This window comes from Fulmarus glacialis, unplaced genomic scaffold (genome assembly GCF_000690835.1).
Source record: "Fulmarus glacialis isolate BGI_N327 unplaced genomic scaffold, ASM69083v1 scaffold25250, whole genome shotgun sequence".
NCBI lineage: Eukaryota > Metazoa > Chordata > Aves > Procellariiformes > Procellariidae > Fulmarus > Fulmarus glacialis.
Window position 1 is genome coordinate 1 of NW_009187509.1, and position 12,643 is coordinate 12,643.

At 58.2% G+C, this 12,643-nt stretch overlaps 1 protein-coding gene across 1 annotated transcript; it reads right to left on the bottom strand.

The window, feature by feature from the left end:
* Nucleotides 1–203: 203 nt before the first annotated feature.
* On the bottom strand, nucleotides 204–10,649 carry LOC104075024 (maestro heat-like repeat-containing protein family member 1; the record flags this gene model as incomplete). Its single annotated transcript, XM_009575369.1, has 11 exons — nucleotides 204–437; nucleotides 1,906–2,058; nucleotides 3,459–3,571; nucleotides 4,110–4,245; nucleotides 4,430–4,534; nucleotides 5,074–5,169; nucleotides 6,399–6,534; nucleotides 6,956–7,134; nucleotides 7,693–7,815; nucleotides 9,493–9,639; nucleotides 10,527–10,649. Coding segments are annotated over 11 exons (1,545 nt in total), but the record flags the coding sequence as incomplete, so codon positions are not given.
* Between the last annotated feature and the right edge of the window lie 1,994 nt (nucleotides 10,650–12,643).

Sequence of the window (12,643 nt, forward strand, 5' to 3'; positions counted from 1 at the left end):
TCCGCCCCGGCAAAGCGGCAGTGAGCCCCCCAGCCACGCTCGGTGCTCCGGGGCCAGCTTTGCGAGTTCCAGCTGCCAGAGCCTCTAAGCCCAGCAAACCCCCCGAAAGGCAGCTCCGGCAGCAAGCGGCCGTGCGGATCCTTGAGCGCGCAAAGGAAATTCCAGCAGGGTCTGGGGTAAGGAGCCAAAAGATTAGCTGCAGCTCAGGCGAAAGCTGCTCCGAAGCCCCGGCACCGCGAGAGCACGTGCAGGCCAGGCCACCGTGGCAGAGCAGGGCAGGACCTGTCAAAGGGCAGCGAGCTGCCCAGCAGGCTGGACACCACCACGCTCTTGTGCTGGGAGGCCAGGATGTAAACCGTCTGCTGGGCCGCCTTGCGGATGTGCTCCTCGTCCACCTCCTCCAGCTTGCTGTGGATGATGCTCATGATGTCGGGCACCTGAGGGAAGAGGAGACGGCGGCATCCAGCTGAGGGCCAGGACATGTCCAGCGCTTGGGTCACCATCAGACGGTCCCTGCAGCCAGGACACGCGTGTCCCTTCCCCTCGATCGCAGCCCAGGCAGTAACGGGACTTCAGGAGACAACACGGGTGGGCAGACCATCAGGCACAGCAGTTTATCTTCCCAGTTGAGGGAAGTCTCCCTGCATGCAGAACCACAGACCTCTCTGGAAGTCAGCGATCCTTCCCCACCCTGCCACCCAGGAGACGGAGGAGGCTGCAGGGTATTCCCAGGGGAAAGAGGACCCAGCAAGGACACACTCGACCCCCCAGCCACAGCCTTCTGGCAAGGAACTCACGCTAAGCCCCAGCCTCGACACGGGTGCAGCGAGAGGAGCTCAGCAAGCGAGTTCCTGAGAGGAACTCAAGCTGAACACAGGGAGACACCTCAGCACTCACTGCAAGCCATAAAACCCACGTTAAGACAAATAGGAAGTTCACGCGCAGACCAGGCCTGGCAGCAAATTCCCGAGATTAAGTGTAGAGCAGCCGAGTGCTCCGTCCCCAGCTGCGCTCGGGTCTGCCCCACAGACTCCGAGGCTTAGCATCAGTTCAGATTTCAGGATCTGGGCTGGACTGGATCTGACCAAAAGGTGAGTCATGTAAGCTGGAGCAATCCCATGTAGAATAGAGGCTAATAGGTAGCGAGCAGGACTTTAGCAGAAGCTCTAGCGCAAAAGAAAGCCCAAGGAGTAGCTAGAGACCTGGTGTTTCCAATTACTGCAAGAGAAAGGGGGAGCTTAGCCCTAAAGGTAGTGGATTAGACAAAAAAGCCTTCTGTGTCCAGCACCTCTAAGCCCTGCAAGCATTCAGACTGGCTTCCCAGCCAGGAACCCTGGGCTCCCCCAGAGCTTGCAAAGGTTTCACAGGGAGCCCGAGCCCTTCTGGTAAAGTGAGCTTCTCTGAACTCCTCAACCCAAGCGAGAGCCAGACTGGAGCCGGCCCCGCCAGCAGCCACCGCCTCCTACCACACAGCAGCCTTCCCCGACCGCGAGGACGGAGGAGGAGAGCGTGAGCACACGTGCCCACGGGAAACGAGGAAGGTCAGGAGCGACAGCCCCCCAAAGCTTTGGGGCAAGTGTTCCCCTGGCCAGAAATGCAACAGCAACAGCTCATACAGAGTCCCTTCAGACAGGGGTTAAACGCCTCCCTTCTTCCATCAGGGCTGGATCCCTCCCTGTGCTGGGCATCACTCTCCCGCCAAGGGCTTGCCCCGTACTGGAGCATCCCTGCCTGTACCAGAGAAGCCCATCACGCCCAGCAAACCAGCTGCTGGACCTGCAAGCGGGAAGTTATCAGGCTACGCACGTGGGAAGAAAGGGAGGCAGGGAGACCCGTCTGGAGCTGCCTCTCCAAGGCTGCGTTTGGACGCGGAGGCAGTGCCGAGGCCAAGCAGCAGCAGCTTACCTTCTCCTGCAAGACGCCTCCGCGCTCCTTGAGAAGGGAGTTGATCATGACGGTGGCTGCTCGGGAACAGTTCTTATCGGGGTCCGCCAGCCCCTCGAACATGGCGAGCAAGAGGCTCATCAGCTGGTCCGGAGGGACGCGCTTCCCAATCACCTAGGGAGAGGGCAAGCGGAGTTAAGCAACAAGTTTTTGTCACTCTCTGAAGAGAGCGGTGCCTTCGACGATACCGGCAGAGCCCGGACGAAGGGCCCCCTGCGCAGCTTCCCCAGCTGCAGGCAGCAGGACGGCCGTCCCTCGGCTCAGTGCCCTGCAGGAGCATCAGCCAGGAGCCCAAATGGGTGGTAACGGAGGGGAGCAAGGGCCAGGCCACAGCCCTGAAGGAGGCAAGAGGCCACCCGCCCCACGCTGTTGGCCAGCATGGCCAGGTAACCTGGGGCTCTCTTGGGATGGGATGGGACGGCACAACCAAGCCATTAACTCTGCTCTGGCCACCATCCAACTGCTGGGAGGATGCTTCCCCAGGTCTCATCACGCTCTCCAGGCCTGATGGTGGAATAAACTGCTCAGCAGTTTAGTTAGTGGGGGGTATGTCCACTGGAGTGACAATATTTGAGGAATGGCAGCTTCTCCAGGACAAAAAGATACTACCGACTTCTTTACAGATCCAAGTCCTTCTGGAGCAATGCTTGCAGAGCTCTCAGCATAGAAAATGGCCATCAAGGAGGAGTTGTCCCATGCAACTCTCAAGAGCAGAGTGGTCACCCGCCATCCCATCCCTCACCACAAGATCCCAGATGCTGTCCACGTCATTCAAATCACGGTGGTTTGAGAGCCCCATTTGGACCCTTTTGGGTGTAAAGTTGCACTGAACAGCTTTACCAACACCACTGCCATACCGGGAGGCAGCCAGGAACCCAGCGGCTGCAGCTCCTGAGCCAACCACCCCATGTTCCACAGGAGAGCGCAGCCAGCAACAGGAGGACCTCAAGGGCTTCCTTCGGCCAGCAGCTTCCACTGAGGAGCACGGCGTACCAAAGTCTCCACCCCGGAGCATGCTGAGGCCCCATGCAGGTCCCATACAGCTGAGCTAGACCACCTCCACCTTCACTTTTAGATGACATGGACAGAAACTATTTGCATTATCTACAGCAAAGCAAGTTTTCAACCCCAGCACTGGGAGCGTTGATGGCTGGAGTTCAGGCTGCCCGTCAGACCTGTGAATGGATGCACTGAGCCAGGCATGAGTCCCTGCCTGCGTCCTCTGCGTCCCCAGAGTGTCTGCATAGATGTCCTCATTGGGGTTCTCATGCCCAAAGCGGGGACCACTGGGGGTGAGATGCTCTGAGCATCCCCTGGCCAGGCAGGGGAATTCTCCAGCTGGAGGAGCAGACTGCACTGGCTTGTTTCCTGGTGCAAGACTGGGGCTCCCCAGCAGCCTCCACACTGTGTGGCTGGTCAGAACAGACGAGGCATCAAGTCCTCTGCAGCTCCTGCTCCACAGCTCCACCACCCTGCAAAGACCAGGGCCGTGCTGGATTTGCCTTCCACCTTACCATGGCAATGTTGTTGCAGGTATGGAAGAGAACGGTGAAGTCGGGCTCCTCCAGGCCTCTCTTCAGAGCTTTCAGCCCCTCCACCATCTCATCTCTGTGATCCCGGGCGAAACCTGGATTCAGAAGGAGCATTCAGTGAACAGCATTCCTCATATTTTACATCCACATGCTGCAGAGAGCTGGGTTTTACTTGTGAGCTGGCCCAGCTTTCAGGAAGGAGCCAAGAAAGTGAAGCTGCTGCCAAGGGCCAGAAGAGCTTCCCCGCAAGGAGCCACACTGCTCTGGAGAGCAGCACCCAGACAGAGTCCTCTCCTGGCACCGTAGGGGCTGTGCTTTCCTCAGTGCCTCCATCTGAAGTGGAGCACTGACCTCTCCTGGAGAGAGGGAGAATGCCAGGCTCAACGGCAGGCTCAGAAACCTGCTCGTCTGCACTCAAACGTGGGAGAAAGCCTTTGAAACCCAAACGCTTCAGTGGTGTCCTCCACCAGCCCCGCTTCTGCAGCAAACCGCATTTGCAGGTCGCTCCTTTGGGATCACGGACGTGGAGGGATGGGATGTGCACCCCTCCGCCCAGCTGCGAAGAAGAGGGCTCCTGCTGCTGGCACCGACCGCCCAAGCGGCGAAACCACCCTCCACCGCCCATGCGCCCACCTTCGTAGCACAGCTGGATGTAGAGCAGGCAGTAGACGCAGTCGACGGCGTGCTGGCGAACGCTGGCCAGTGAGTCCGAGCAGCGCGGGGAGAAGAGCGCGATCAGGACGCCGAGGTTGTAGAAGGGGATGACAGTCTGCAGGGATGACAAACACAGGCGACACTAGCAAGGAGAGCACGGGGACACTTTTAGCAGGTACAGCATTTCCCTCCGGCCGCGAAGCCCACCGTCGCACCCCCGCAGGAAGGGACGTACGCAGGAACCGCAGCAAGGCTGACAGCAGAAGGAAGACAGACGCTCGAGCACTGGGTTTACTTACGCTGACGTTCAGCTTGCTCAGGTAGAAGTCCAGCAAGGCGGCGCTGACCTCCACCGCTCGCTGCCGCTCGTGTTCCTTGTTCGACTTGATCCAGGGGCCTAAATGCTACAAGGGGAAAAGCATCAGAAAGGAGAGCAGAAGCTCGGCTGCTTTGCCGTGTGCAGGCAAGGCGTCCTTCAGCCCAGTGACCAGTGGTGCACGCGTGGGCTGTGGGAACTACGGCCCCGACCCCACCAGCTTCCCTGGCTCATCTTCAGGACAACACTGGGTCTCCGCCTCCTGGTGAGGCTGCTCGTGCGTCCCCCCGGCTACCAAAGACCTCCTCATCAGCCAGGTGCTGGCCACCCTTCTCGGGCACCAGCAGGCATGCCAAAGGGGCAATCGCGCGCTTCCTCCCCTTGAGCTTGCCCCAACCAGGCAGCATGAGCACCACACCAGAGCAGCCATGCTGCGTGCCCAGCCTCTGCGGGAGGGGGACTAGGGTCACACTGGACCTCATGTCACATGGAGAAGCAAGGACCAGTCTCGCTAATTCCCACTCTGGGTCCAAAGCTGTCTCTGCCTCGTGACCTCTGGTCGGCAGGCAGGCACCTCGGTTTCCCTGCTTCTCCCTGAAGAACCCACCAAAGCCAGGCTGCACCTACCGCAAACATGTCCTGCAGCCCATGGGGGGTCAAGTTCCTCTGCAGGAGGCTCTTCAGTAGGTCTTTAAGGGCACTGATGGTGTCACCATACAGCATCTAAGGAGGAAAGACTGATCACAGGCTGTGCAAGCACGGCCCCCCATCCCAGAGAGCCAGCCCAGGCACACAAGGAGGCAAAGATCGATCTCTGCACCTATTCTCAGGTTGTAGGACTCTCCCAGGTGTTGGGTGCCAAGATGCAGCCACCTCCAGCTTAGTAGGAAAATGCAGCAGGGACTGAAACGCAGTTTGCAAAATCCACCTTCACTGGAAGTGCCGGGCACATGGTGGGAGTCATGGCCGTGATCTGCACCGAGCGCCAGCAGCTAGCCAGGGCTCAGCGTCCTAGCACAGATGCTTCAGCGCAGACTTTCCAGAAGGGAATTTGGTCCTTCTCCCACTTGGGGATAAGTGCCAGCAAGCCCAGTCTGAATGAGCCCTTTGAAGATGCTCACAGTTTCCTTTCAGGACTTATTTTGGGATAAACTCCAAAAAATAAAAACTACAAAGCTTCATAGGATGGAAGGGAAGAAGGAAAGGATTATTAACTTAAACTTTTAGGTCAGATGCCTGCAAAGACTAGCCGGGGACAGTCAGAGCCCCAGGATCCTGCCTCGAAGGAGCCACAGCAGCGGCAGGCGATTCGGCGGAGCACAGGGCTGCTCTGCAGCCACCCAGCAGCTGCAACAACTTCATTAGCAGCATGTTATTTTCATTCATTAAGCACTCAACCACAACTGAGAAGCAGCTGCAGCCTTTCAAAAGCTAGTTATGTAAAGGCCCCTTCTACCCTGCAGGGTTTCCAGGATCATTTGATTTTTTCCCTCGAGGGAGTTCATGCTCTTATTAGCAGCATTTGGACTCGCTGATAAGCTCATATTTTCTCACTTGCTATCAGAGCACAGAAGGGCCAGGCTTTTTCAAGAGATAAGTGAGCAGAGGAAACGGTGCCGCTTGATCCCCCCGGAGGTGCCCAGCTGAATTGAAAACAGGCCTTTCCCACGGCTGATCTGCTGCCAGGGCGGTGCTGGGGCCACAGGACCCGATTTTCTCACGGGACTGTGAAAAGGCATCTGTGCGCTGCCCCGAAACCAGCGTCCCGGAGCAGCCGTGACCGCAGCTCCTGCGCCGCGGAACAAAGCCGTATCACCCTGCCGGGGCGTGAGCGACCCCATGTTAGCTCCGCATCGGCTTTGCGCTGCCAACGCTAGCTCGAGGCAGGCAGGCGTGGGAGCAGCACAGGCACCTCCCGGCCTGCCTCAGCCTGCCGGCGCTGGATACCGCACCTCCTTGTGTAAGGCATCGCCTCCGTTCTCATCTCTCTCCTTCACCAGTTCCAGCGGCGGCAGGGCAAGCACACTAGCGAGGCAGGTATCAATCAGCTCCGTCCTGTCGGGGTCGCTGAGGTGGGGCTCCAGGATGCTGATCCCAGGTTAAGGAAGCAACACGGATGCATCGAGCACTACGGGAGCACCTTTCACCTGGGTAAGCAGGGAACAAGGATTTTAATATGCACTCCTGCTGACTTGACTCCATACTAAGTGGCCCCAGCTTTAATCGGAAGCAGGCAGTGTTCCCAGCATCTGTGTCAGGAGCTGTGACGTGCTGAGTATTTTTAACTGGAGCTCAGAAGTCATCTTTGCGTGACTGAGAGTGCAGTGCCCTTGGCTCTGGTTTGTACAAAGAAGATTTACTGCAGAGTCCAACGAGAGCTGAGCCCGAGAGCGCTGGGGAAGGCTAGCTGGCAGCCGTGCCAACCAGACTGCCCGGTTTCACTGTGTCCAGCGCAGCTTTATTAACGTGCCACCGAGGGAGAGCGCCTCGGCTCTGCCGTCAGACCCACACGGCAAACCAGGGAGCGGGGTCAGGCTCTGCAGGAGCAGCAGCTCCGGCCAGCGCTGCAAGCGGCATTCCCACAGGGATGGGCGCAGAGGAAGGATACACCAGGTAAGTGCAGGTGATCATCGCCCGCTGGCGAACTGGCGTCCGCATCGCCTCCAGCGGTTCTGCTTTTATGAACTCCTGGAAAGCAGAACAAGGTGATGGTTACAGTCACATCCACCCCACTCTGGGCACGGGACAAACTTCAGGGTGACTGCTGCCTCGAAGCCCAGCCTCCCCAAGATAGCAAGCCAGGAGCCACACCCCAAACGCTGCACAACAACCCCACACCTTGGGCAACGTGGCTACGGAGATGCAGCACCATCGCTCACTGCAAGTCTGCTTTTGCTCACAGCAAGCCGTGCTCCCACCGCTCAGCGCCTGCTGGGACCTGCCCTCTCTTGAAGGGCAGGCAGAGCCCACACTGCAGGTCCACAGCTCCATGGGGTCAGCACCCTGCCCCAGCAGAGCCCACACTGCAGGTCTGCAGCTCCATGGGGTCAGCACCCTGCCCCAGCAGAGCCCGGCAGACATGCGGGGACAGGGCTCAGCAGGGCAAACTCATACCCACCCTTCCCTCAAGGCTCCAAATGGAGCCGCTACGCCTACGCTTAACCCTCAGCAACGTGGGTTGGGAACCTCTCCCCGTGTCCTCTAGGCCAGCCCCAAGCCAAGCCACCCTCCAGGGCTTGCTCTTACCACCATCTGGGCCACAAGCTCAGCTTTGCGGGAGAAGATGAAGTCCCCACACTTCACACCATTGTAGATGGCTTGGCTGATCATGCAGATGCTCCGGATGAGGCACAGCTTCAGGGTCAGGTCCTGAGAGCAGAATCCAGGGTGAGAAGTGAAAACCAGGCTTACCACACAACCGTAACTTGTCATCCCACCCAGCACTGGTGTCCCTCCAAGAAAACTGGTGCTCAGGCTGAGCACAACAGCTTGGCCTGTACTGTTAGTAGCGTGTGGGCTCAGGTCTCTGCTCTTTATCCATGTTACAGTCTCTCTGGTGACCAGGGAGCAGAAGCTAGTCCACAGACTAGCTGGACACCAGGAATCTCTGCCCTGGCAGCACGGGGGAAGAGGACAGTCCTCCAGGTCTCCCTCCTCTCCACCGAGGCAGCACCCTGAGCGTGCAGATGCTCAAGGCAACTCCAGAAGCTGGCAGGAGCTCTTCCTCCTACACAGCTTGGGGCCTAGGACAGTCGACACGCGGTCGAGAGGAGGCACCCCAATTAAAAGCACTCCGCTCGTCCCAGCCCTCAGGTGAGCCCCTCAGGAGGACAGGGAGCCAGGAGAGGGTTTGAGCGAGAAGGTCCCCAGCTCGGGGGCCGGAGATGCTCTGCGGAAGCTGTTAGTGCCAGCAGGAGCCCAGAAGGAAAACGCATTAGTGGAGCCCAGAGAAGGAGTCCTTGGCCTGACAGTTCAACTTGACAAATGCCATTTTTCTTGTTCAGCCTTTAAAAAGAGAAATATAAAAATACAGCTCCTCGTTGCCCCCAGGACAGTAATCTGGATTTTAATATCTGCCCATTGAATGACCGTTCCAAGGGGAAGGAGGAAAATTAGTTTAGTGGATTTTAGCCGAGCTGTGGGTTGCAGCTCGGTCTCTGGAGTCCCCAAGCTTCCCAGCCGAGCACGTGTGCGGGGAGGCGGAGGGGCTGCCTGACCACCCTCTCTGCGGGCAGGGGAGGCGAGCACCGCACCGCACCAGAGCCCTGAGCCCCGGAGCGGCTCCAGGGAGGGAACCCCAGCCCTCGCCTCCCAGGGCAGGCACAGCTTGTCTTGCCACGAGTGCAAAACCCAAACTGGCTCGCTCCCTCCTGGGGACGGCTCTGAGAGCTCCAGCCACGCAGAGCTCGCAGGAAAGGCACAGCCTCAGCAGAACGGGTGGAAGGCGACAGGCTCAGGTCTGCCCGCAGGCAGCAAGCTCGGCCGCAGGCACCCGTGGGAGGCCAACGCAGCCTTTGGTCAGCTCAGCATTTCACCACAGTGGTGCCCACCCGAGCCACACTTTCACCTACGGCTCCTATCCTGCCAGAAAGGCATTTTTCTCTTCCCCTCTGCTGTGAGTTTTGGCACTTTCAGGCAACGGTTCCAGCACAGAGGTCTGGGCTGGGGAGCTCAGGGCGAGGAGCAGCAGCTCCCGCAGCTCTCCCGGTCCCCACGGGCAGAGGAGTGCTGCTGTGAGTGCAGCACGGGGCTGCTCTCAAGGGGAACCCAGAGCAAGAGGCAGACAGAAACAGCAAGAAAGAGCAGAGAGTAGTTCAGATTTAATGCCTCACACTGTACCTTGGTTTCTACCTTTATTCCCAGAACCTGAACAAGTGAAAAAACAAAACACATTAGCAATGCACGAGCAGACTCCGCAGTGAATGACCTTCTCCCAGGGGCTGCCCGCAGGTCCCAGCAGCCTCCTTCAGGTAGAGCATTGGCTGCTCCAGCTCACCTGGGCACGCTCTCCCTCCCCGGGGCGGACGGGGCATCCCAGCGGCTTACCTTGGTGTTAAAGTACTGGAAGATGTTCTTCAGGATGTCTGCTTCGATCCTGGACAGCACCAGCTCCTTGGGTGCATACACAGCTACGTATCCATAGCAGAGGATGAGAGTGCTCTTAATTTTCTCCACTTCATTGTCACTACGGTCCTGTTACAGCAGATGAGAAAGTTAATGGGGGGAATGGTGGGGAAGGCAAGGCCGGCTCTTCCCAGGTCTCACGGGGAGGTGGTTTCTGCAGGGTCTGCCTGACCAGCTGAAGGAGCCCCCAGAAGAACCTGAAACCCCTCTGTGCAGGTTTCAGGCCTTCGCTTCCCATCCTTTCGGTGGTGGCAGCCACCTCCAGAGCCTGACAGAGCATCAGGCGTCCGAGTGTGAGCTGCACTAACAGCACGCCTCTATCCGAGGCACGAGCCCCAGTTTGCCATCAAGTGTAACCTGTTAGAGCCCTGTAGGGAAGTACGTGAGCCCTAGCCTGGCCAGGTTAACCAGGTTAACTGCTGGTTAACTGCTGGTTAACTACCATGCTAGAAATCAGCATCCACTGCCCATTAACCAGCACTGCTGAAAGATTTCACCTGCACCATCCCAGTGAGCAGCTCATGGCCGACCCCCTCGCACCACGGCCCGAGGGGCAGGGCAGGGACAAGGGCTGCACGAGGGCTTCCTCGGCCAGCTCCCGAGCTCTGGGCACCTTTCTGTCGTGGGCCAGGGTCTCTTCCATGTCCGCGCAGCACTAATCCCGTCCCTCAAACATCCAGTCTTAGGGGCTGGGAATTAAAACAGCCTCCTGGGTCAGAAAATTTGAGGAGTCTGCAGGAGCGTAGGGCTGAGAGCGAGGAGCTAATGCCGAGCAGCCTCTGATGCCAAGAGCAGCTCTCTGGAGAGGTGGAGGGTATCCCAGCCCCCAGCCAAATGCACCGAGGCAGGAAATTAACTCCCTTCCCGAGGACCGCTCCAGCACACGCCGTATCTGAAGAAGGCTGGATGAGCCTTCTGCTGCCGGCTGTGTCACAGCAGGGGCCCTTGGCTCTTACCTTGAAGATACTGAACAGTCCCACTGATTTCTTGAAGACATCAGACCTAACAAAATCTTCCAGCTTGGCCAGAGTTTCCTCCAGGTGATTTATTGCACATATCCCAAAGCAGGAAGCAAGTCCCTGGAGGAAGCAGAGAAAACACATTAGCAGAAAGCTATTAATTCACCAGCCCCAGCTGACACTTAAAGAGAGCCTGTTTATTGGTTTAATTCCCAGCACCTGAGCTGTGCCCAGCTGGGAGCAGTCCTGGCAGCCAGCACTCCCCTCTCCCAGGGCAGGGACTTGCCTCCAGGGGATATAGGGCACAATAACGCTGTCCTTGTCTGCGTGACAGGCTGGGACACAGCTCTGTCCTTGTCTGGGTGACAGGCTGGGACACAGCTCGAGAGGAGCCACTGGGGCAGGACAGACACGGCACGCTCTCCAGCGGGCAGATGTCAGCCACTCTGCGGGAGACAGGAGCCCGGTCGAGCGCTCTGGCTGGAAGCAAGAGCAAAGCAGGCTTAGCAGGTCCTGCCTTTCTGCTATACCTCCAGGAGGTCTAGCAAGCTGGGCTGAAACTCCATAAACAGTTTATTCAAGAGCAGCCCTTGACGGCGTTGCATAAGCTGGAGCAGAGCCAGGCACCATTAGCTGGTGTTTGCACTGCACTTAAAGGCAGCTGGAGGCGGGGGGAGCGCTCGGCAGCAGGGCCATCGAGCCAGGCAGAGCAACACAGTGCAGGATCCCGCCTGGCCGAGTTTAAAGGGAAGCCAGAGCACGAGTCTGGCCGGGACAGGCAGGAAGAGCTCAACCCCGACCCCAGCTCCAGGGTAGCAAAGGAGGGTCTGAGCTGGCGGTGAAGAAAACGCCGCAAGCCATCCACAAGCAGATGACTTTTTAGTAGGGCCTGTAGCGACAGGAAGACCTTATTGCGGCCTTTCAGTATATAAAGGAGGCTTATTAGAAAGACAGAGAAAAACTTCACCAGGGCCTGTAGTGGCAGCACAAAGGGCAACAGTTTTAAACTGAAAGAGGGTAGATTTAGATCAGATATAAGGAAGAAATTTATTACACTGAGGGTGGTAAGACACTGGCACAGGTTGCCCAGAGAGGTGGTAGATGCCCAGAGAGGTGGTAGATGCCCCATCCCTGGGAACATTCAAGGTCAGGTTGGACGGGGCTCTGAGCAACCTGATCTAGTGGAAGATGTCCCTGCCCATGGCAGGGCGGTTGGACCTGATGACTTTTAAAGGTCCCTTCCAACCCAAACTGTTTGATGATTCTATGACTTGAGCACAGGAGCTGGAGGTTGCCCAGGGAAGGTGGAGTAGCATCCCCAGCTGCTCCAGCGAAGGCAGCAGCAGGTCTGTGGTGTTATGGCGGGTGCGAGGCTCAGTGGAGCACAGCACAGGAAGACAGAGATGTCAGCCAAGAGCTGCTGGAGCCCAGAGAAAGGTCTCACCAGCTGGAGATGCTCTGGGGAGCAGTAGGAGACACTGCCGCAGCCCCCCCAGGGTGACACCAGCTCGGTGGGCTGCAGCCCAGAGGAGTGGGAAGAGGTAGGTCCCCTCCCCCCCGCAGGGACGGGGCAACCTTGAGGGTCCAAGGGAGCAGGAGCTCACACCGGAGACACGAGTTAACGCTGCAGAAGATGGGAACATTTCATGATTCAGCCACGCTAATTTAACAGTTGGCTGTCAAAGCAGAGCGCTGAGCCCATCTGACCCCACGGCAAGCCAGGACAGGCAGCCAAGCCAGAAGAAAACTCCTGCTTTTTTTCTGTGGCTCTGGCTTAACTCCCCAGACCTGTGGGGCTACACGAGCCCCAGCTCAAGGACAAAGCAGGAGCCAAAAAGCCCCTTCTGGCAGCAGGCAGAGGCTCGCTGGGCTGTCACACACACAGAGTCAGGCAGGCTGCCAGGGACAGGACAGGGATGACAGCTCTGCCCACGAGATGGCTCCTGGCAGCAATAGAGCCCGAGCAGCTCCAAACACATCCCCGGCTGTCACAGACCTCCGTCCCTGAAACCTGCAGAGACCCTCCCGGCACCAAAGGATTTGTGGGTCCATTCATGAGGTACAACAAGGCCAAGCGCAGGGTCCTGAAGGGCAACGAAGCTGGTGAAGGGCCT